This window comes from Myzus persicae, unplaced genomic scaffold (genome assembly GCF_001856785.1).
Source record: "Myzus persicae strain clone G006 unplaced genomic scaffold, MPER_G0061.0, whole genome shotgun sequence".
Lineage (NCBI taxonomy): Eukaryota > Metazoa > Arthropoda > Insecta > Hemiptera > Aphididae > Myzus > Myzus persicae.
In genome coordinates, this window is record NW_019103986.1 from 41,816 (window position 1) to 68,262 (window position 26,447).

Sequence of the window (26,447 nt, forward strand, 5' to 3'; positions counted from 1 at the left end):
AATTACAATTAGAAATACAATTTACTAGTACATTAAATCCGAGGTACATCGATATAGCGGCGTACCTTATAAATTCAGGTTTTTCCGATAATTTAGTTTACATAGAGTTATGAGTATTTTTAGATTGCGATATTTCATACACTCGAAATTAGGAAAAAAAAATTGAATTACCTTAAAAAACCGACATACGAACAAGGATAATGTTTTTATATCATTACGTTTCATAATAGGTCGATTCGCTCTAATTTTTTAAGTAACGAGTTGTACTGCTGAGCGTAAATTTGGTATGTTACGCACTTGTAAGACGGAAACAACAAATGCGGATGTGGCGTCCTCCTCTTAGTGGTTATTACCATGCTATATTGCTATTTATGCCATATCGTTTATTGAATTACAAATTTTAAGAACAGTGTATGGGCACTCAATGCCCAATGGTGATCAGTATGAAAGTATGATAACACTATGATAACAAATCTGCTTTTCTTAGGTGACAACCTTATATGTGTATCGTACAGTGGCGTAGCCAGTGAGGAGGCTGAGGGGGCTGCCCCCGAAATGTTAATAAAATTTAAAAATTATTTAATAGTCCATGGTATTCGATCAAAAACTAAACAACCACTGTGTACAAAATTGATCAGCCCCCCCCCCCCCCCGAAAAAAATCCTGGCTACGCCACTGGCATCGTACATTACTGCAGTATGAGTAGATTCGTCATTTCCACGACTGAAGTATAAATGTACAATTAAAAATTATAGATAGGATTGATCCCATTTCCTAGCCTAGTTATTTACGTAGTCTGTCGTTCTAGAATCTCGTAGCGTTGGTAAGTAAGTTGGTCCTGAGTGCTGCTCTGCCCCAGATCCTGTCGTCCTAATCCTTGTGTTTGAGTACGTCTTCTACCGTCTGTTAGAAGCCTGATCTGGCATATGAATATGTGATGCAGCATCAGTCATCGGCAGTCGGTGAAGTACCCAGATGCTAGGAGATATAATCGACCTTTGTATAGGTATGCTTAGAAATATAGTTTCAAACTCTATACCTACATGACTTATATAGTTATTTATTATACGAAGACATAAAAATCAGTGCCCATACTTGTCTGTGCAACGCGGCGATCGTTATTTCGTATCCGAGTCCGGTGCATGATGCGTGACAAACCCATTAAAAATATTTTTTTTTAAACTATGTTGGTTGATTGTTTATTTTTGCCTAAAATAACAAATAATAGTCGTATTAATCGATACATGTCTGAGTTAGATTAGGTTAAGCAAGTCAATTATTAATTTATCAATTATAGATTATTGAACATTTTTATAAGTACTATGGGATTTTTTCAAATAAAAAAAAAATCTTTTCATATTTTCAAGTATACTTTGGTAATTTTGATTGTATATTTTAATAATTTTTGTGCAGAAAGTCCCGAACCCAGTATTAACATATAGCTTTAATATTTTAAGCATACATATCATAATACATAAATGTTTTTTAAAAGGGGTTTGAATGGTTTGATTATGTTTTATATGAGGACTTAAATCTTCTTAATCATATTACTTATCAACGTAATAATATATTAATAAACAACCAATTATTAGCAAATCTTAAGTGAATTAAAAACTGCTCTGCTTACGTTTCATTACAATTTATGCTATATGTTTAGTAAAAAAAATAAAACAATAAACAGTTAACTTAGCTTTTAAGTTTTAATACAATTAATTACTCTTATAACATATACTAAAGTAAATATTTTAAATAAGGAACGTAATATTATTATTATGAACGAACTATATATATGAACTTATAGTCAAGAATTAAAGTTTTTTTAAATCTATGAAATTTAAACAATTTTTAACTTCTGTGCTTGACTTTATTTTTACATTTTAAATTAACGACGAGACGTTGAGAAACTAGTTCCTAATATTTACCCAGTATTTCTGTACCCAAGACTATACCTATTGCCTATACTTATATTATGCAGTATGCTAGTATGCAGGGAATACATAAATAGTTCTTATTTTATTTTGTATTATTTTTATATTTTAGTTTAGTATTATAAGTTGTTTAGTAATTTATAAATTGTATTGGATTTTAATTATTATAACAATTATAATTACAATAATTATGGCTGAGAAATTTCAGATTTATTTTCGATTTAGGTCTTTGCATGTTTCCAAGAACCTTTAATTAATTATATAAGGTTATAATTGAAGTTTATTTTCTATTATTAAATGTTAAGATGTATATAAAAGAACTTGTAAAGATAAGTAATAAATATAATGTTTGAATATAACATTATTTCATTTTTAAGTAAGAACAATAAACATAGGTAGATATTGTATTTTTTATAACTTACAAGTTATATATAGGTGACCAACATGAATATAGTTTTTTAATTATACAAAAATTTACTTGGAATTTTTGTTATGACCCAAGGTTAATTAATTTTTTGCTGATATTAGTGATATTAACTTGTTATTTTTAATTTATAAATATTTAACAAATGTACGAACATAATTAAATTATAATAATTAATAACGTTAATTAAATATTTGTTGAGCTGTACTATTTTGAACTAATTAAGAATAATAATTAATTAATAAAACCTCAATGTATACAGCATCAATGCTTTTTCAGTTTACAAAATTAATAGACAATAAATATAGTAGGTAAGTAAAATGTATGTATCTTATCGTGAATTTAATCATGACTATAATTTTTGGATTTTGTTTGCAGTTTTCAGTATTAAATTATACGAGTACCTACATGTGGATAAGTCGTTCACTCGTTCAGCTAATGTTTAGCTGTTGAAGTTAAATTATAATTTTCTAATGAAATATCACTTGAAAAAAAAATATTATTATAAAAATTATTGGGTACCTATATTATTATATTGCTTTGCACTATAAGACTTGCTATTAAATAGTATAATATCCTTATGCCTTATTATTTTACATAATATCTAATGTCTTATTACTTCCTTAAATCTAAATTACAGAATTGTTCACAATAGGTATTTCATGGGCTCTTAGAACTGTTTTAATGTATTTCTTGATTATTGAGCTTAATATTAAGCATGAAGTTTGAATCTTTAAAATTTCGTGTATTTACTCTTTCTTAATCAAGAAGCAATACATTTCGCAAAATGTTTGGGATTCATATTCAACCCCTTTAAAGTATTTGAATATTCGTCGTAGCTTGCTTGCTTCCTGCAGCTTTTCATATTGAATAACAGTATAACACGGTGAATATGAAGTAAGTAGGATCACCCTATTCGATATATTTCTTTCTGTTGCAATATATTGTCATTTTCACAATTTTTTATTTATTAGTTGGAGTTTAAAAAAAATCATGTAATCATTTAAATATTATTACAATATTATCTACATAAATTATGTAATGTTTCTTCGTCAAATTTTGAAATGTGGATAACATTTTCTTTTTAGTCTAGAATAAATGCAAACGGTGCACGTTTATTACTTATTTCGAATAAATAAGTGTGTTGATGAAGTTTAATAAATTGTTTTACTACTTTAACAGACATTATTAAATTATTTTAAAGTTATATAATCGTACTATTGGGGTTTCCGAAAAATGTATACCATTTACGACATGGAATACAATTTTTTAGTCAATTTTACTGCAAAAATAGTGTTCATAAATTTGCATTTTATTATAAAAAAATGTATGATATTTTTTAAGTCCAAGGTTGTGTACCTACATAATACGGCCTTGTCCTTAGTTTTGTTTAAGAACATTAAAAAAAAAAAAAATGATATAACTCAATTTTGTTCGATGCCAAATTATAAATAGACCTGATGGAAACATCGAGAAACGTCCAAATTTACTTCTTAAATGTTTAAAGTTTAAATTTGTGAATAATAACAGTTATTATGTGTACAATTTGAAAAAGTTAAGTATTAGTCAATCGTCGGTAATCCAATGTCACCTAAAGAAGTACCTAACTTACATAGTAATAGTATACACAATAAACCATAAATCCATTAGTTCAGGATTCAAAATCTGGAAAATAACTTAATATTCGTTTCGTTGGGTTTTGAGTGTATCAGAATCCCCATCGCTTTGAAAGGGTTACCGAGACGCCGTGTGCATACTTTTGCTTCGATGCAGGGAATTACGAATAATTAATGTTCCATCGTATGCATGAAAATAATGGAAAATTAAAAACGTTCAACGTCCTATTTAGGAAAAATTAATATTATATCTACACAAACAGTGATTTCAGCGAACTGCGAAGGAAGTGACCAGCCGGCAGTGACGTAACGCAAAATCATCACCTACACGTATAAAAAAACCAAAATATTACTTATACAACAGTAAAAAAACGATATCGAAATAACGTTTGATATCTTTTTAACGTTATAATTTTATATCTTATGTAGGTACCTAACGATAAAATAAATATAATTTTTGAGACCTATCATTGGGAGGTTCGATGACGCGCATACAGTGTTACGTACAAAAACGCGAAACCAGATCGGTTTTTTTTTTTTACTTTCCTGTAATATTATTTTATTTTATGTTATTATTATATTCCACTGCGGAACGTCGAAAACCGTTTTCCCCTTCGCCACCGATGATTCGTCCTACCCACCAACGACCATCGTCGACACCGGTGTGTGTGTGTGTGTTAGCGTTTGCACCGCGCGCACGATCGACTTGGGACCGTTCGGTGGCGGTGGCGGCGGTGGCGGTGAACTTGGTGAAATTTCCGGTTGCCCGTCGTCGCCGCCGCCGCCGTAGTGCCGTCGTATACACGACAGACACCACCGCTACCACCACCATTCACCAGCGCCACCACCGCACCACCGCCGCCGACAAGAGATTCCGAACGTTATCGGCCGCCACTAGCTACGATAAAAACGGCGACGAAAAATTACCGACATCGTTTGCCGTTCGAATATCGCGTGCGGGTTTTTTTTTAACGTCAGAGCGTTCGCAGCGGACACGGTGACGATTATCTTTCGGGTTTTATCGTATCGTCTTGAATGCCATGATACAATAAAATTCATTAGTATACATTATTATTTAACAATCACGCATCAAGATCACATAATATTGCAGCGAGTGCGGATTTATATTATCATCAACCCGTACGGGTGTACGGTAATAAACTTTGGCGTACGGTCGCCGACGACGGGTGGTAACACTGCTGGCCGTATATATATGTGTTGATCGTCGTCGTCGTCGGCGGCGGCGGCGGCATGGTCCGTCCGTTTCCTAACTGAAAACAATGGCGGCAGTCGTATGACGCGTCTCGATTCGGCACACCGTATGTTGCTCCGCCGTCCGCTTTACGCACAAGCGATTTGTTGATTTTCATCGCGAATTCGATCGAATACTGGTCCTGTGATTTGTATTTATTTGAATTTTTTGATCCTGGTGCGTATACCGACCGTGTGGACGTAACGATTTTTGCGTAATAATCGTAATATAACAATAATAATGACAGTTTATCGGTGGCGATACCGACGACAACCTGTACAGACACCTTAGATCGGCTAAGTTCGATCTCTGTATCGATAAGTGTATGTGTGAGTGAGTGTTTGGCACACGGTGATTGATTTTTGATTAATCATTGCAACCATCGATCCATTCAAGACTTATCACAATGTACGTCGACCTGACGTGAACACGGACGCAATCATCAACGACCGTCCGCTGGACCACTTTTAATGTTGACGAGTGCGTATCACTATTTTGATTCCTTTTAACGGTCAATTTTTGATATTTCATTCGGCTATTCACTCTACCCAATATTAAAGTTAACGTCACGTTATCGTATTGCTCAAATTTCGTAAAATATAGACTTTACAGTCAGTAACCAGTTGATGGTATCTTGTTATCAGTTGTTGTTTATGTTGCTCATCATTTTAGATCTTGATTATGTGTTCTAATATTTAACATTGTTTGTTACATTACTGTTTAATATTTAGTGTAGAAACCTGTTGAATAGTCTGTAATCTAGGTTTCTTCAACAAATTGTTTACCATTACAGATAACCACCAACCAGCAATATTTATTTACCAGTTTCTTATCACTGTTAGGTGTTAAAATTCTAAAAATATATCTTAGTATCAAATAATTAAGTCATAGAACATTTTTACCTAAATTAGTTAAATTTTTTCTAAAACATTTTTAAAGTAATAATTTTTAGATATTATAAAATAAAGTCTGTATAATATATTGTTCTTTTCTAAGTGTGAATTATTGATTTGTTTACAATTTTTGTTTTGTGGGTTCTAGTGCAAATGTGAGTAGCTGATCAAATTCATTCTACTAAACTGGCGAGCTACCATCTGAATTGCGGTCCTGAAGGATTGGACCAAGGTGCATTGTTAGGGGGCGGCTGTGGTGTGTTGCAGCAACAATCCGCCGCCCCCGGCATGGCCGATGTCGTTGTCCATAAGCGACAAGCGGTTATTGACAGACTAAAAAGACGAATGGAAGGGTACAGGAGGCATAACCAAGACTGCGTTCCACGCTATAGCAACGCATTCGCAGAACAGCAAAATGTACAAGAAACATTAATGCTCAAACAAAAGTACATGGAAACAAAGACCAAAAGGAACGTTAAAAAGAATGACAAAAAACCCATGGAAAATGGCAATACTATGCCGGTAAGTTTATACACATTTCCTTAAATACCTACTTATTTTTAGTTAGGTATAGGTGAATTTCATTATTTTATTTCTTAAATATTTATTTAACTATCATTTTTAAAAATGTTATGTTAATTTTATATACACTTGCTTAGCACAGTACTTATCTAGGTACAGAGGTACATACTTAATTTTGGTTTAGCCTCCCTATTAGTTTATTTTATCAACATTTTTGAATAATTGTAGCTACCTACTTCTTAAATAATAATTAATTTCTGGACACAGAAATGTTTATAAAGGTTTCATAATCAAACATTTCAAGGTTGATAATTGCTGATTATGGTATATTCTGGGGACTTGATGATTGATGTTGTGCTAAAAGTACAGATAAAATTCTTATCTAGCAAAATAGCATTTCTATATTTTTCAGCATACGGTATTAAAATCAAATATGTACAATTTAATTTAAACCTAAATTACACAGTAGTATCAATTCATAATAATAATTATTGATCGATGATAATCATATGCAAATATAATAAATAACAAGAGAACCGTAAGGATTTTTAGTACCATTGAAATTAAAATTTAGATTTATACCTGTAATATTTGCCAGAGTAAAGAGAAAATTTATCTTTGAGTGAAAACTAGTATTCATTGGTTTTTTTAATTAGTTAAATTGGTTTTTTGAGGTCATTTACCCTAGTACCCTGGCAAAAAAATAAAATTGAATTATTTATTGTTAATGAGAAGAACTAGGAAAGGAAAAATGTGACCATTGAAATTTGTAATTTACAAAAATGATATGATAGTGTTCATCGACTATATTGATGTATGCTTTTTTTAAGCAAATTCAATCAGATTAGTTGTATTCTCTCAAGTATTGCATTTTATCTTTGTTCTGTATCTATTTTTATGAAAAAATTGATTCGAGTATGAGTGTAAATTTAAAGTTTATTGTTGGCTTTTTTTTTAGAGTTTTTTCTGGTTTAATACATTAATAGGTACATACAGTGTTAAGTGAAGAAAAAAATTGTATATTTAGTGATTTTAATGAGTAGAACAAAACGTATGAAGTATTTGTTGAAGCACTAACATTTTTTTTCGTCAGAAAGAAACTATTTTAATTTGCTTATTATGAAATCATCGATTAACTGTATAATTTCATGGCCAGTTTCCTGAATTCCTAATTTTAAATTGCGAAAATTTGATTTTGCAAATATAGTTTCTACGACATTCTTAGTTTCTTCGTGATTAATTTGATTTAATATTCAAATCACAACCGATGTAAAATTCAATATTTATTGGAAAAGTAAACTCCTTAGGTTTTTTTAAATGTACCTAGATCATTTTCATTTACATCTTAATGTACTGCATTAAACATTGGTTACCAATATTTATGTCATTGAACGATCGTTTAGTGTCCTGTAGTAAACTTTAAACAAATTATATGGAAAAAAGAAAAACTAGAAGTAATGCAGTAAAGTATTTCACGTGGAGATGGCCCAGTTAGGATAACAATGCTCCCGTAACTGAGCCCCGTACAGTTACTTATCGGTGAAAGGAAACTATGAGCTCGGACGAAATCACAATCTTTAGAGTAAAACAAATGGACATGCGCGCGTTGCTGCATCGTGTGTAATATTCGTTCGAATGGAAATTTGTATTTTATTTTTATCATCTAGCGCTTAACAATCTCTTTTTTAAAATAACATACAATATATATATATATATGTGTGTATTTGATATTAAATTGCTCGTCAGTACATTTTTCACAATAGCTTATCTGCAAACAAAATAATTATAATTCTCGATGTCGTCGTCGCGCACTGTTTGCGCAATTTGAATATTTTTTTTTAGATAACAACATGTGACAAAAAAAAATTTAAACAAGAAATGAACACCGAGATAGGTATGACTTGTATATATTATATATTATATATTTATATCCGAATACAATAATTGTTTGTGATTGGTTAACGGTACGGAATAGCAGTGGTGACTATTATTACGTACACTATAATAATTAATAATACGTATTGCTACGTGAAATTCAGCTTATCTGTTTTAGATTTTGCCCTTGAACGGCTAATAGTAGAACATTAACAATGGTTTTTTTGTTAAATGTATGAAAAGTGTTCAGCTTCGAGAAAATAATAATGGTAATAAATAAACATTACAAACGTTGAAAAACCCCGGCGTGAATGTGTTCGTGAATTTGCTGTTGTTGTTTACGCTATGTGAGAGAAAGAGGGCGGGCGTCGGCGATACACTTGTGACTCGGACGTTAACATCCAGATGGCGTACTGTTCGGAAATTTCGTACTTTATTAATAAATCATTTCCTAATCGCGAAACACCATAAACCCAACAAACGGCACAAACGTCGATCCCTTTCTCTTTTGGATTCTTATTCGGTCTATGTAGCCGCGTACAATGACAAAACAATGTATTACAATGTATGTTTTACATAATATTGTACGAAATTGATAATGTTATAATAACATTATATATATTATTATAATACGGTAAGACTGCAAACGACTAACACAAATTTACGTTCGTTTACATTGATAAATCTCAACATTTGTAGGTTACGTGCGCAGCGACGTCGTTTTTATTAACGGCAGTCCTTCGATTCCAATATTATTATTTAGCGATAAGACCGTCGCGCCGCCAGTCCATTGTTATCGTCGGAAACACGCAATAATAATATCATCCTTGCAGGTGGCTCGTAAACACATTTGCGCCAACGCATATTTAATAACAATCTATACTTATTTAATAACAGGTAATTTTTCTATCGGCTGTAGTCATATTTTTGTCACCGTGAATGTTCGTCGAACACATTTTTATCGAAGATTTTTTTTGTTTCTGGGAAACGTACACCCCCTGGTGTACATATTAATATTATATTATACAACCAAAGTAGAATAAATTATTCGATCTCCCAATGTGGTACTAAAAACAAAACCGATGCGTCGGCGCAAGTAGAGGAGAATAGAAATTTTCGATACGAGAAAAAAAGTGGCAAAGTCAAAAGTCCAAGGCCGGGCGCCGCGCGAAACGTATTTTGTATAATATAATTGTGCGCGACGATCGCGAGAGGTAACCGGTTAACGGCAGCGGCGAACGGGCGAAATGCATTGCGTGCGAGCGATCCCGTTGCTCGTGATTGACATGTGCCCCCTCCCACCGCGGACGGCCAACCGTAACCGCCGCCGTTACTTCGCCCGCAACCGCAGCACTGGCAGCGGTGGTGTAATAATCGGTTCGTAATATAACCGACGGCACACGACGACTACTTCGCACGCACACACCACTGCACCGCGAGCGGTGTGGGAACGCGTTGACGCGCGCAACGCTCGCAAGTGGCCGTCAGCGGCGGCCGCGCGACGTACGCTGTGCGCGCCCACGCGCCGCCGGTCGCGCTCGCGAGCGAATGGTTTGACGGAGACGCGTAGACACGAATATCTGCTGGTACCGGAATGAGAGTAACGTGTTTTTACTCGTCTTGAGGATTTTCGGTTTTTGTCGTCGGGCGTCGTTGCGGGATAAGTCCGTATCGCGCCAAAGTTACGGCAACAAGTTGCGCCCCGGCGACGCCACCCCAATGCCCCACCCCCGTGACACTTTGTGCCTTGCGTATTTTATGCCTTATAATTATACACGTTTAGGCTGATTTCTTTTATAATTTTTCCACTGATTCTTTATCTTGCTGCTTGTTCGTATTAATTCATCGGTCGACAATTTTAATATTTTAGAGGCAATAATATTGTCTTAATATTCTTGTTATTATTATAGTTATTACTGTTACTTTCGACTACCCGTAGGTGGTGGTGGTCTATGCTCCTCGATGCTCTGTTATTCGATTTTTATTTTAACATCGTTGCATAACATTAGAAAATGTTGCGTTTTCCGTCGGTTTGCCTACTCAATAATTAAAGACTGATATTCGATAATTGGCTTTTATATTGTTATTGTACTTGTGCTCGTTTCTGAAACACCATTGTATAACTAGTTACCTTGGAACGATTGAAGAGTAGACGTCATGATATAATCCGTGCGTTTATTTGTCGAATGATGTGTTGGTGTTGGCCGTTATATTCCATGTGAAAGTCTAAATCAGTACAACAACAGGAGACGAATAGCAATTTAAACAACGAAATTGTCAATAATATTGCTATTATTCCTTTTAAATTGATACCAACCTACTTACCTACACCATAATATTAAAACGCTTTGAAATAAACTTCTCATCAATAACCTATACGTTTTTCCTCTTTACCGTGTGCTTTCGTATGCACGTGTTCTTCTTAGCACACTATAATGGCCCCCCCACGATGCTATTATTCCCACATAATTGTTCTTATATTTTACTTTTTATTATGTTTTTTATATTTATAAATCGTTATCATTTAGCAGCATTTCCAAGATTTCCTTTTCGTGTGCGCCCGTTTGGAAACGCCTAGCGTATTACAGCCCATTTCAGGCTAGTGTATACGTGTGAAAAGTCCTTCAACTTAGGGTTGGAATATCTATCCAAAACCGCACTGGTTTTGTACAAACAAAACACTAAATATAAAAATAATCGCGTTATGAGAATTCGTATGATATTATTGAGACTTGAGCTAACACTGATGCGCTATCGTATGTTCTGTAATAGGGCGACGAGAGGTAAGATTATGCAAATGTCAAAAGCGCTGGATTGATATTGTTTTAAGGGTGTCGAAAAAACTTAACTATAATGAGTACTTTTTCCAACAACTACATCATATCACAATGTGATGTACCATGCACATCATATTATAATTATCGGGTTACGAATTATAATTGATAACTTTAAAAGTTATAACCGACTCGGCTGCGAATATTTTCCAGGGGAGTCTAAGCTTATACGTAATGCAATGGCTATTCTTTAAAATACAAATTTTGCGAAATAGGTACGTGTATTATGCAACTATGATTTTGAACAAACGATTTACTGCAATATTGCGTGCATCATAATACTACGATTCCAGTGAAAATCGATCGTTTGAAAAAATATTACGCCTCTACTAGAAAGTTAAGCGGTCTTCGGGAGACAGAGCGTTACTGTACTTAGTCTATTGCGGATGGGTTGCCTGTGTGGGAGCAAGTCCTTGAAGCGTGGACTTCATGTTAAATGACTTCTACATTTTCTATTGTGAACAATTATAATTAAACATAAAGAAAATAATATCTTTTTGAAAAAATCGCTCCGCGTCGTATTATACACATGTGCGTATTTGTCATCCCGGCAGCGTCGGTGGTGGTTATTTGTTTGTTTCAAGGGTGTTTAACCCTCTGGATTATTCGTACGGCGGCGTGGCGGCGATGGTGGTCTCGGCCAAAGGTGAGGTGGCGGCGGGGTGACGCGGCGGCGAGGGAGGTGATGCCAGCGAATCGATACCGATCTCTCATTCTCTCTCTCCTACACCCGTTCAGCGTCACCCCTACCACCACCGTAGCGTGTTGTTCCGCTCATGTAATATCGGTGGCCGGCGCGCGCGGGTGGCCGCCACCGCCCCCGTACGGCCGAACTCTCCGCCGCCACCGTGATTTTGACGTACGTATACGCCACCGTCGCGCGCACGTTGTGGACGCGCGTGTCCGCGATGTCGCCGCCAATACCACCGCGCTCACCCTTCAACCTCACCCTGCACCGCTCTCCTACGACGCGCCACTGCGGCACTTAAAATGTGTGTGGTGGGTGTGTGGGTGTTTGTTGTAAGTTATACATATTATAGCAACATGCATAGGTATGCGAGTAAAATGAGTAAACCTGTAATAGTAACCAATTGGCGGGATAATTCGATAACGTTGTTGCGTCGCATCAGCAACGCACGACCGCGATACCGTTATCTATACACCGTCCGCGACTCGTAGGCCATCATCGCTGTGGTGTATCTCTCGGCGTGTGTGTACACTTCGATTTGATAACGTTTAGCCAAACTAAAATACGAGCTAAGAAAAATATGTATAAGACATCTTAACCGTAGATCGACGCAGTGTAATGAGAAAAAAATTATCGTTATAGCAGTATAGTTAGTCCCGCTGTGCACAGGTGTTCCGCGTTGTACGTTTGTAGGTCGATATTATTACGCGTTGCGTAAAATGACGTTATCAGTAGACTGTAAACGTTTATAAATTATAACGTTTGTTTTCTCGACTGTTCCGTTTCAAATTTAATAAGCACATATATATTGTATGTGGCTGGTATTGATCGATCTTGCGAAATGTACTTAGCAGTTAGCGGTTTAGTCGACGTTTGGCGTCTACAAAAATCGATAAATTCGCACTGGCACTCGTCTGCTGTTGGGATTTTGATAATCGCGTAAACGAGACGGCACTGTGTACGATTATAGACGTTCACACAAAAATTCGGTCTATTCAAGAGTTGTATTTGTGGCATTGAAATCTACTTCAGATAGATTTTAACGTGTCGTGTATAATAATATCATAATCATCGCAGTGAAAATGTTATTTAAGCAATAAGCTTAGGGACCGTTTCGTTTCCAGAGGACTTCTTCCCCCTTTTATTTAATAAATTAATCGATTTTTGTTTTGGTATACTGGCTACAGCCGTAAGTAAGTGAGTAAGTAAGTGAGCTTGGTGTTGTGTGTAGTGTGTGCGCGCGCGTTAGGGTGTGTGTGCGTGTTAGCGTGTGTGTGTGTGCGTGTGCATGTCGGAGGACCGGCGGCCGAGACAGGGGACAGATGCGATCGCGTTCGGTCGCCGTCGTCTCTCCTAACAGCCGCCATCGTCGTCGTCGCCGCCGTATGTCGCCCCTGAAAATGTTTCGTCGATCATGACTACTATCCACGGGTGTTTCGACGACCTCTCCGATCTCGTCGGCGTGTGTCATACACTCCCCTCCGGTGCAACAACCACCGGCGGGGGTTAGCGAGAGCGTCGAAATGGCCCTATACCGTCTTTGAAAGATTATGTTTATTATTATTTGTCTGGAAACGTCGTCGTCGACGAGTATTATCATTATTATATTATTCAGATGGTTCGTAAAACACCTTTCGGCATTGTAATACGTATAATATACTTATATAATATAAGGTCGTGTTTAAGGGGAACGGTCGATTTCCGGTGCACCGGTTCCTCGGCCACATAATATTCACGTCGACATGAAACTATACGCTTAGGTGTTCATCGTACATCATATCGTTCATGTGTGCGACTCCCTCTCTCTGTGTGTTTTATGGCTACCCGGCGTTGTTACGCACTCATCGGTATACCGTGTCTCTTCGCATTGTCATGTTTGTAGGTTTTTTGTGTGTAGACAAGATAATATAATGTGTGTGTGCTCAAGACCTTGAACTTGTGTTCACCCCAAAACTGTAGCATGCATAATCAAACAGGTATACTGCAGTGTGTCCGGTTATTTTTTATTTTGTTCGTTTGTTTTCTACTTAATATAATATATTCCGCCGGCGATGTGTCGTCCGTTTGTGGTGTGTCGTAAGAGTATATATATATATTATACTATATATTAGACTTAATTGTATTTGCCATTTGGAGACGCGTTTTCACCCCTGGGTTTGGACGTCAAGTTTATTTGGAGCGGGTCACTAGTTTTTGAATTCGTCGAATTTCCCTCCCCCGCCTTCTTTAGTTGTTAAAATGTTTTGGAATGTTAAAAAAAACTTTGATATGATATCCTCAAAAAATAAAAATAATTTTTCAAAGATTCGTAGTTTTGCCAATATTTGTTATAAAATATTTCGGAACATAACTAAACTATATAAATAAGCAAACCAACGCAGCAAAGCTTAAAATAAAAACAATTCGTCTGCCGTGAAGTCTCCGAGAAAAGCGTACGTGTGTGTATGGTGATAAATGAGTAGTTGTGTATATTATTACATATATATCGCTGTTATCTTATTGAAGGCCGTTATCGATAATCCGGACAAGGTTAAAAGTCGCACGCGCTACAAAAGAGTGTATAGTGTATACAGTTCTGTGTCACTATAAGTGCATATAATACAATATTTATGTACGAAGTGATCTTTGATCCGGACGAGAGGAATAAAAATTGAAAAGGAAAACGGCTCTCTTTGGTGTCGGTTTGTGTTGTACCCGTGTGGGTCTAGAAAAAAGAGATGGATCTGTAGTACATGCGGTGCGTGTGTTTGATTAATGGTCGTCAATACGGACATAAATAAATTAAAAACCACTCGCCGAAGAGAAGATAAGCGATTTTCGATAAGCCATTGATGTGTTTTTGAAAATACTTACGAGAAGAACGGACTACAGCAGCATGGTACACACTACACACGTACCTCATATTTTTTTCAAATTATTTAAAATACATACAATAATGCGAAATTTACGATAAGACAGAAGTTATCTCCTTTTTTCTCGAATCTCGATGGAAATAATTTATAAATATTATTATTTATTTGGTCTTTCATATGACGTTCCGTATAGTTAATAATCCCTAGCGTGACACCCACTGATAACGCCGGCAGATGTGTTATCCGAATGAGTGGTGGTCAAACAGCGTTGTGTTCACAGTCCACACATCTTACCCGGTAACGTCATCAGCAGCTGATTACAGCTATTTAATATGGTGTAACGTGCAGTGGATGGACTTTGTGTTTGACGACAATACAATAATATAAAGTACTCGAAAACAAATATTTTATCGTATTTTCTGAAAATTCTATCGATGCCAGTGCCCAGTGGTTTTTACCATGACGTGTATCGTGTATATTGTGTCGCGACTCTCGAAACATACGTCGTATGTGTATTATGCGTCTAGATGTTTGTTTTAGCGTAAGGCACGTCGCATACCTAAATAATTGTCGTCCTTGGAGTGAATGCTTTGCACACTAGTCGTCAAGACTCATGGACAGTTTATAATACCGAATGCGTTTTAATAATAATAATAATAATAATCTATATTTTAATGTAATATGTTTCATGATTTTGATGTTAAATACGTTTCTAAAGCTCGTAAACTATAATAATCGTCGATAGAGTGCAGCTACGAAGCTTTTAAATACTAGTCTTAGTCGTTTACCTCCCTAGCCCTCGCCGTCTTCAACTGTATTCGTGCGTCGAAGTTATATTATTATTATGTGTTACAATACATTTTCACAATAATTCATCAGCGCAATATTTTGCGTCCGCGAAAAAATATGGTTCCAATAAAAAGCATCGAGTATTTTTAAACACTACTACTCCGTGCATTTATTATATACTGGCAACCGTGTCACACACACGCGCTAGCGTATTGTGACCCTGGGTCTGAGATCGCGAGCGATCCTTGGAATTTTACCTTCCAATAATACGTCGTTGTCCGAGCGAAGCTCATCAACATCAGACACACACACACACTCACATTCCTCTTCATTGCGGGTCGTTTATTATTATTATATTATTTTTTCTTTTATTACTCATTCATTTAATTGGTCTCATCGTGTGTATGTGTGTGTGTTTTGTGCTCGCCGGACGTTTGAGCAGTCAGAGCTCTTCTAAAAAAAAATTCATGCTCTTTACATAATAACACACATCATATGTAATATTATATACCATATACGTAATAACAATACTAATATAATGCTCCGGTGGTGGTGGGTGTCGTAGTGGTCGCGAACAAAAAAAAATCGTCTCGAACGCACGCACGTCGTAATATTATTATCATCGTAATAATACGTACGACGGTGGGCACCGTCGTCGCGTCCGGACCACCTGCGCGCGCGACCGGAGAATATTACCGCACCATAATATCGTACGATATTGTTATATTATATTATTTTCAATATAATAATATTGTATAATCTAATATTATCGTGTACTCATAACAGCCGGCGTTGTCGTCGAAACACTCCGCCCGCACGTGCACGGTCATCGGGTTCGCGGCCCGCGGTAACACTGTACGAATAGCGCTCGTGCCTCGCCGCAGTGCAGGCACAGTTTTGTTTTTTGGATCGGTATTATATACCCTCCGCGCGCGCGTTCGGCTCGCTCCATCACTCTCTCAGTCTCTCTCCGACCGTCCGTCACTCTGCCGCCGTTATTACACGCAGGCACCAGACTACACACACACACTACTTCTTTGCGTAACCCCTCCACGGCCGCCGTGTCCGCTTCGGTATAGCGCGCGTACGATTTATTATTATTATTATTATTACTATTATACACACGTATGTGTATATATATATTATGTGGTGTGTGTGTGTACACCATCACATAATGTAATATTGTTCCAGTGGTTCTCAACTGTACGGCGCTATTTATAAACTCCCTCATTGTACCTATTTATTTACAACCCCGAATTCACACCACCCTCTTTCGATGACGACCACCACCGTCGTCAGTAGTTGTGGTATGCAGCGCCGCTCAGGTTTTTATGATTTGTCGGCCTTCTCGGTTACTCGTCGATAGGCTCTGGCTGGAGTCGCGTTTCGGAAATAAGTACACAATCATTATACTATCGTCGTGTGTAGTTGTTGGCCGTACTGCGCGCTCGTGTCGTATCGGTTGTGCAGTAGGTAGGTAGAGGCGTAGAGCGCCGCGGTGTATAATATTTTAGTATAATATGGTATACTTGGGAGTCGATCGCGCCAGCCGATTGCTCGTGATCGTAATAATATGTGCCACAGGATGTGCACCGATGTTGTTGCCGCCGCACTACTCCTGTACACGACACGGCTTGTCCACACACTCACACACGCGTCACGCACACACGCATACACATACGCTCTCGCCTCCGTAGTGTACATCGGTGTGGTATGTCCTTTTCGCTGCACCGGTGGCATTGGTTACGGCGGCGGCGGTGGTGGTAGTGGGGAGGGTCAAATTGTGTACCTTCTCACCTCTCTCACTTGTTGGTGTTCATTGGTCAATGTTTTACGGGTCAAACACCTGCTTTTTTTTCATCCGTCCGTCTCTCTTATGCTCTCCTCTCTCTGCCGCTATTATACTCCCTCGCCGTCGTTTTGTCGTCGTCGTCGTCGTGTATTCTCCTCCGTCTCTTGAGCATCGTCACCGGATGAGAATCTCTCTTCACCGCTGCAGCGAACGCCGAGCGGTGGTGGCAGAGGGAGAAGACTGGCGGGGACGGACCACATATTATACGCGGGCGGCGCGCACATTACAAGGCGTGCAGCTTCAATATTATTGTCTCGTCTGGCCCGTGCGAGACTGCCCTGGCGGCAAAAGAATCCCGCGAGTTATCTGCCCCTCCTCACCTGCCTTGCTACGTCGTCGAAAATTCCACCGGTTATAATGAGACAAAAATTCATCACAAATAAAAAATTGGTTTCGTTCGGTTTTTACGCGTATCCTCGTTAGTTGCAGAATAATATAATATCTTCATGTCGTCGCAGATAAGGTCATACGCGAAAACGTATCACCAACAACGGTGGCCAGAACGCAGACGTTGTTATGACAAAGGTCCTTCTTCGTTGCCCAATTCGGGGCATTATGTTTCCCTCTTCATCGGCTAAGTTGTTTCATCGCTCAATCGTCGTCCTCTTTCGGACGTTTCTATTTTTTTTTGGGGAGGCCTCCGAATCTCCGGTGGATTTTATACTTAACTTCCTCGGAGGTGATGATGACGAGATCGAAATAGAAAGAAATTGCTCGTTTCGAGTTTTTACGGTGTGTGTGTCGCCACCGTAGTTGTGGTGTTATTATTACAACAAAATCCGACACACTCGTCGTTCATACGTCTTGTGTTCTCGTAAACACGGATTGTTGCCAGCAATCGGCCCCGATCGATAATAATATTATCGTTGGCGTCATTAGTCTTATCGGTTTTTTTTTCACAAAAATGTATAGTGATTTATTTTTATAGTGATCCTTGAAAACGGATTCAAGAGAGTAGGATGCTTACTTGCCTCTGCTGCTGTTCTTCCTCTACCTCCTCCCCACGACCCGTCGGCGGATACCCTCCGTCCCCGGTGTGTGTAATCTAATCGGAAACGTAAACGTGACTTCGACAAAGAAAAATGTTGTCACCGTTGTCTTATCAGCTGTACACATGTATAATAATATGTACACGTTTTGTGTGTGTGTGTTTGCGGAGATTCATAAATTAAATTGTTGGTTTGTTTGATGATAATAATGCACGATCTGGAGGGGGAAATGATGTGAACTCTGTGACGAAGACCGAGGTTGCAGTGGTTATTACGTATTTAAGTATATTTATATATTATATAATATGAGATGTGTTTCGGATTCATTTTGACCGAACAAATTGAAATGTTTATTGGCTGTTGAGAAATTTAAAATATCTTTTAAAAGAATCCAAGACAAATAAGTTTCCTACGGGGTGGGAATGTGGGGTAAAATCTTTTTTTAGTTTATTACTATGCAAATATTTTGTTTCCAATCAATGAGTATATGTAATTGACTTTTAAAGTTTATTCGTCTTGAAACGTAATTTTGTATTTTATAGAATCTAAATATTTTTTCTTTGGACATTAATTTATTGATGTTTTCGTTTTTTGTGAATCAAATTGATAAAAATAGATTCTACAACAAAAGTCATTTAACGCTCAGTTGGTGATCAATTGCGTGAAAAGAATATATATATTTCATAATGTATTTCACCGTTATACCTACAAGGAATTTGTTTTTAGTATGACAGAATTTCAATAATCCGTATAAAATTAACATTATAGACTATATAGGTAATATTATAGACATAATTCAAACAAAAATAATTAAAAAATATATTTTCAAGGAAATTGTTTTCGTCCTATCGCGCGTATCCCAAGAATACTCGACAAAACACTACGCGTAGATTGGTGTGTCGTACGCATTTTAAGCGCCACTATTTTTATTGTATGCTGTAAACGTGTGTCTTGTCGTTTACTTGTTCCATGAGAGTTTGATTTTAATGTCGATTTACTAGCGTATTAATATTAAATATATTTTTAAGAAATATCAAAGCAAAATCAAAATAATATTTTGTTTACATATTTTAGACTGGACTTTGTCTCGTTTTCACGTCTTAAATCTTTATTAGAAATTATTTTGATTGAAATGATAAAAAATTATTTATTACTACCTAATAAATAATAATTTTAATTTTAGAATATTAATTTAAACTGAATAATAAACCATTTATATTCTCTTATGATATTATTATCACGAACTGTTTTTTCCTTAATTAAATATACATAATCGTTTTATAGTTTATTGAATTATTTGAACTCTGCATTAGATTAAAATTTATGTAAAAAGCATCTTACTAGCTACGCATGCGATTGGGATAGTAGGTACTCTACGTAAAGCAGCGTCTAGAGTCTAGACGGTAGGACATGATATGCAGTGGGTAACTGAGTATTCGTTAGAAAGAATTATTTTAAATTGATGTGTTTGACGAGTCTTCATATTTCGTTGGTGATAAACTAATTTTCCGTACGGATTGTTTCTAGAAAGGCTATCACTATTATTATTATTAACGGTGTAGTATAGTATTAACGGATGTATAGCACTTAAAGAACAGTTGTTTTCGGAGAAAGCAAAACTGAATAGTTGCCCGGAAGAGGCGTCCGATTCTAAAAATTAATTTTCACGATTTCGTAGGAACACATCTAGTGTGTACCTATATATTTTTTTAATCTTATAAATTGTAACTATTGTATTTTACCACCACTACGTCACCCTTTCTCGTCGGTAACGTTCGTTGATTTCTGCTATATTTTGTAACTAATATATTTTATATTAATATTGGCTTCAATAGAGGTTAGAATAATTTATAGCGATCATTTGCAATGTGTATTTTAATTATTACATAACATCGCAATTATTGCGTTCGTCTTTTTCAAACGTTTATCAGTGTTCAGTGAGTTTCCGACGATTTCCACGGGGCCGGTGTATTACAAGTATATTATATATATACCTAAACATATTTGCGCGGCGATAACGGTGTTTCGCGATGATGCCGCCGCCGCAGAGTAGTTGTTTGCCGAACGACCGTCGTTGTTGTGTTGTAGTCCCGATGACGTCGCGTGCGTCGCTGCCGTCATCGTGCGCGTAAAGCGGGTGATCTCGTTCGAGAATAAATAAATAACAATAACTATTACTACTATTATTCGACTTGGATCGAATCGAAAATGATTAATGTTATTTTTTCCACCCAATGCTAGTCAGGGAGTGGAATTTAGCACTGTATACGTATTATATGTATAATGTATTAACATAACTAATAATTAGGCTACCGTTTTCATATTTGTTCTACATTATCGGTAAAAAAAGTTACCTAGAAAAAATTGTCTTTCGTATCAAGACAGACAAATCCGTAATTTTACTTAACATACTTTTGCATCTAGGTATTTTTTAACTAGTGTCATAATTCCTTTTTTGTTTGGGCTGTTTTACACATTCTCTTTTAAAAACGACGATCAGTTCTTCTTGTACTATTTGATAATTTGAATGCCCCAACGCACTTCGCAGTGGTTGCATGTACTTTGGTATTGTCTGTGTCTTATTAACGTCGTTCTGGTTTGAAATGCTATTTATTTTTGTCATGAATTAGGTGAACCTCTAAAAAACAATTTTTAGTCTTCACTTTTGTAGTCTTTTTATGGGTTTAAGTACATAAGGTGCTTTTGTAAATTGTGCTTTTTTAGGCTATATACTATGTTCTCTGCCCTAATAACAAATAACAATACGCATGTTTTAGCACTGTTGAGAAAGCGCACACAACTACTATACTAGTCGTTCGTATTATCCCTCGCACAGTCGTTTCGTGCGTATTACAGGTATATAGAAACAATCCATAACATTTAATATACTTAGGAATCTATCGATTTACGTCATACTCAAACCATCGTTGTCGGTTTGAAATACCTATGAAGGTAGACGTCGAAATAATTATACTAAGCCTAAAATTATAGTACCTAACCTGCATCTCAGGTATGCGGCTGTCGTGTACGGGTAAACAACAAAATATGACGGAGACGGTCGGTCGAAATGTTTCTCTTCTCCTCTGTCGGTGTGTGGTTTTACCGTGTAAAATAAAATAATAGTATAATATTATATAGGTACCCTCTTCGGACTTTGGTGGTGAGGAGGTGAACTATATAATATCTGCGCTTGCGCGTGTGTACGTGTATTCCCTTTGTCGTCGTTATAATGTATTATTATGCGTACGCGCGCGCGCGAGTGTGTGTGTGAGTTATTATTATTATTATTATTATTATTATTATAATATATTATAGTCGTATAATATTATGGCGCGCGTACTGTACCCGTAGTAGTATTGTGTGCGTGCGCGCGCGGCGCTCTCTCCGTATACTACGGGAAGGGGACCGTCGCCGACACACGGTATACAGAGCGATCGCGCGCGCGGCAACCCGTTGTCGTCGGCAGCACTCTGTGTGCACACATATTATCCTCGTTAATAGGTGGGGGTCAAAGGGTGCCAATATTGAATATCCGCAGCTGCAGCTCACTCTCCGCCACACATCCCCTTCAATATAATACAATAACGCGGCGTTCGTTTTTATTGTTATTCGTCACCGCCGTCGTTTTCTGTCTCTCCGTCCGTCTGCGTGTGCAGTGTGCATTCAACAAGCCCCCGTAATATTAATAATATGAAATTTCTAGAAGAAGGAATGATAATAATATCAATAATAATCGTGCACGTAGGTTACAAATATCGACAGGTGCCCCCAGTCGATGATTATATTTTCTCGTTTTTCGGACGCAATAGATGCTAAAAAAATAATTCTGTTTTTTCCCCGGCTTAGTGTTGCGTTTCGTCAAATTTCGATTATAAATAATTTAATAATATCATATTTTATTAATATTGCGGCGTGCTAATATATGTACACAAGTGTGCACGCATAATATAAATTACTATGGATTTAAAAAATGAAATGAAATTACGTTGCGCGCAGCGGCCGAGGTTGCGACACACTCATAATATTATACACGAAACTGTGCGACGATCAAGGCACGCGGGGGTGGTGGGGAAGTGTCGCAACTGTGTTTAAACAGTCCGAGGTTAAAAGACAATAACTGCACGGTGTTTGGAAGAGAAAATAACGAATTTTGTAATTTTGCGTACGATTCTCGTTCAAATAATAATAATATATAATGTTGTATTAAAGGAATTGAATAGGTATATGAATCGGTAGGATGACGTCGACAGTGATGAGGCGACGCAGAATGTCAAAAAAATATTACGTCTGACTTTCGGGCAGAAAACAAATATTACGCCGTCATACATGTTGTGTTCGTATTTAAATTTTCTTGATTGGCCAATCCGTGCATGGCGTGGTTAGATGGTAGCTGTTATAGGTACCCGTTATAGGTACCCGTTTGAGAGATACAATTATTGTGTTAACCTTTGTACTTGTCTGTATAATGTATATAATACATTTTCGAGCTTGTTCTCCCCTCACTGTTGAACGCGAAAAGCCACTCGGTGGAGCGGTGCCGGCCCCTCTCGATGATACCTACTTTACCAGTATAGTAGTGTACTTACTATCCCTGTTCTCATCATCCCCATAAATATAATATTATCAAGTGATATCGTTTAATCGTAAATTTCGCTCACGCAACACTACAATAGTTGACGATTTATTTTTACACACACAAACTGTGAAGATTTACATTAAAAATGTATCTTATGTATATATTGAGTTTTAACAGTACTCAAGTGTTACTATTTAAGGAACGGTTTTATCTGTTGTAACTCGATTATTATTATGTAGTGTAGGTACGCATTGGCGTGGAAAACAACATGCGCGGGAGTATGAAACAATTATTTTAAAACGTATATAGAAACATTAAGAATGTTATAGAGGATTAAAAGTAGCCTCGATAAATCCCCTTTAGCTCTTAAGATTTAAATTGCGGTCTGATACGCTTGGTTTTCTATAAGTACCTACCTACTTCTATAATGTAATCGATATTACATGCAAATTATGCCTGGGAAACTTTATCGATATATAATGTTCAGTCGTAGTTTAAAATAATAAACTGGCATCAATTCTTATTTTTCCTCAATTCTATAGACGGTAACGAACGAAGCTTTTTTTTATAAACATCTCTATGCATTAGATAAACAGCGCGTACGAAAATATAATCCTGCGAAAATGGCAAAACGCTAATAATAATCGCTGACCAATAAGATTGTAAATACCTATATGACTATATTATATTTTAACTTTTAAGTCTCAGACACCAAGTTTCGTACCGTTTATTTATTATTTGGATTCTATAATATGGAGAAAAAAAGGTTTTCCACTGTTGCAGTTGGTCGTAGGTAGTCAATAATTATTATTCAGAAATAAACATTATTAATTTTTATCATCTTGACTCTCGAATAATACACTTCGACAACGATATTCGTTAATCGTATCAGATTTTAGCGACTAGAAATAAGTTAACGGTATAATATTATGTAGGTATACCTACTAAGAAATTTATATCGTCTCGTACGCACATTGAGCATATTGCGCAGGTACCTTTCTCCTGTATATTATCTTAATCCCATTTCTATTTATCACTGACGCTGCTGTTGCTGCCTCCATTACCGTTGTCGGCTTATTATTTTTTTTAGTTTAAACTACCCAGTTAAATATTATACAAATATTTACTTGTTATTTTATTTTGACGTACATGAATAATATTTTTTATCAACTATATTTTATCAAATATTTTAATCAAAATGTCTTTTATAGGTTTATATTTTTCACATACATTGTAAAATAAACCTTACATTTTTAGCCAAATAAAATTGTTTAATTTTGGGGACATTTTAATGTCTGTCCATATAGTATAAAATTATCTTAGTAACAATATTGTAAATTGAGAAAAGAAAAAATAAGTAAAAACAACTCATAAAAATAAAAAATTCAAAACTAATCAAAAGTTCCTTTAAAATATTTTTTTCTTTTCAATTTCTGTACACCCACCAATTCGATTAGCATTTGCCATACATCTATTTTTTATTTCAATGAATAATATCTATTATCTATATTATTAATAATTATATAGTATTGTGCGAATATCGACATTTTTAAGTGAATATTTCAATACGAACCACTGCGTGTTTATGTTACAATCTAGTAGCTAATATTTTCGTGTGGTGTACGTAGTTCGAGTATAAACTTGAATAAACATTAATTTGATGAACAACGTTACTATGGTGAAACTAAATTTTCCACCGAAACCATTTTCTTCAGATTCTTTTCTTTTACCCTTTTATTTCAATTTGTTCATTTCATTTTATTTAAGTTTTTTTCTTATTGTAATGATGGTCAATTAATTTCAAATACTGTCAGGAGCAGCACTTGCCAAGACTTTTAATTTTATATTACTCGAATAGAAAGAAGTTTCGTCGTAGGCAATTAAAAAGAAATGACAATTCTAAAGAATATTCATTTATAACCAAATGGCTCATTATATAACATCATCATACTATACGTTGAGTGAATATATTTTTTATTAACGTTCACTTATGGTATATACTTTAGTTATGGTGTTTTAAAATGATTTAGTCTGCGGGTAACATTATATTAACTATAGCTAGGCGCTCATCATTCATGGGTTCGTATTAATTGATTTGTTACATTTTGTCAACAGATATAAATGTTATATTTTTATTAATCTATATAGCTGTATATACGTAATTAAATCCAATATTTTTTCTTTCTTTGATATAAGTCCAGTTTAATAATGTAGTAGATGTTTCGATATTATTGGGGGGCTTATTTTTTTTTACAATTTGTAAATTTTTTTTATTTATATTGATTTTTTTCGTATAAAATATCAATTGCGTCCACTTATCGCGTCATTTGGATGACGTGCATGTGTGATCTCAACTCTCCCGGTGTAGGCGGGTGCTATAAATATAATCCCGTACGGTGAAGTCCGCGCATTGTATGCGAAACTGCTATGTATGAGTTTTAGCTCGTCAAGAAATCCCAATAGTCGATAATAATCACAACTGTGAACGATGGAAAAATATCCAGCTTGCGTGCATGGAATAAAGTAAGAATTAAATTGATAAGAACCCGTTTTCCGACTAGATACAAATGTCTCTGATCTCTTTTCCTCACCCCCTATAGCATCGATTGATTTCGACTTTTATTGTCGCGTTTTAATTTGGACGTTTCACGGTCGTGCGAAAGCAAACCGATGCCTAGTGCGCCAGCGTGTCCTCTCCCTGACGCAGTCTCTCTTGCCCGACGCCGTCGTTGAATGAGTGGCGCGGCGGCGGCGGCGTCAATATGCGTAATTGGACGGCGCGCCGTGTAGGCAACAGTTCGGTCCTGTCGGTCCGGCGGCGGGGTGGTTGTCTCGGCAGCGATATGTGGCGTCGCGTGGGGGTAGTGGCGATGCCGGTGGTAACAGTGGTGGTAGTGGTGGTAACGGTGGTGGCGGTGGTTATAGGAGACGTCGACACACGGCCGATGCGCACAAGACGCTTGCGCTGTCCCGCGATAAACGACGACGACGACGCCGGACGGACGGACCACATGACGCCACACGTGTGGTGCCGCGTGTACAAACTGTAAAGCACTCGTCGCTTTTTTTAAAATTCAAATAGAATTTCCGCGAAAATATGTTTGGAAAACAGTAGGAAAATCCATTAGCGCTCCAATATAGAGGAGTCTCCGTCGCGTAATCGCGTGCTGTATAATAAGATAATATACTTGGTATACGAGACGATATCGATTCCTCGAGACCGGACAAAATAATTATAAATCGCCCGGTACAGCGATCGTTTTTGGTCTGTTCATGGAGTATATGGTGAAGACTTTGTTATTGCCGTGGCAGACGGAAATTTAAATTCGTTTCGATATTCGTTGTAGTAAAATATTA

General features: G+C 36.5%; 1 protein-coding gene across 1 annotated transcript in view; it reads left to right on the forward strand.

The window, feature by feature from the left end:
* The first annotated feature begins 5,239 nt into the window (after positions 1–5,239).
* LOC111037233 (neurogenic protein mastermind-like) overlaps positions 5,240–26,447 on the forward strand; it is a 30,317-nt gene continuing 9,109 nt past the window's right edge. The window contains exons 1-2 of the mRNA XM_022319643.1: positions 5,240–5,700; positions 6,262–6,635. Of these exons, the coding sequence (XP_022175335.1) occupies positions 6,402–6,635 (234 nt within the window). The 5' untranslated portion in view covers positions 5,240–5,700; positions 6,262–6,401. The remainder of the gene's footprint in view (positions 5,701–6,261; positions 6,636–26,447) is intronic.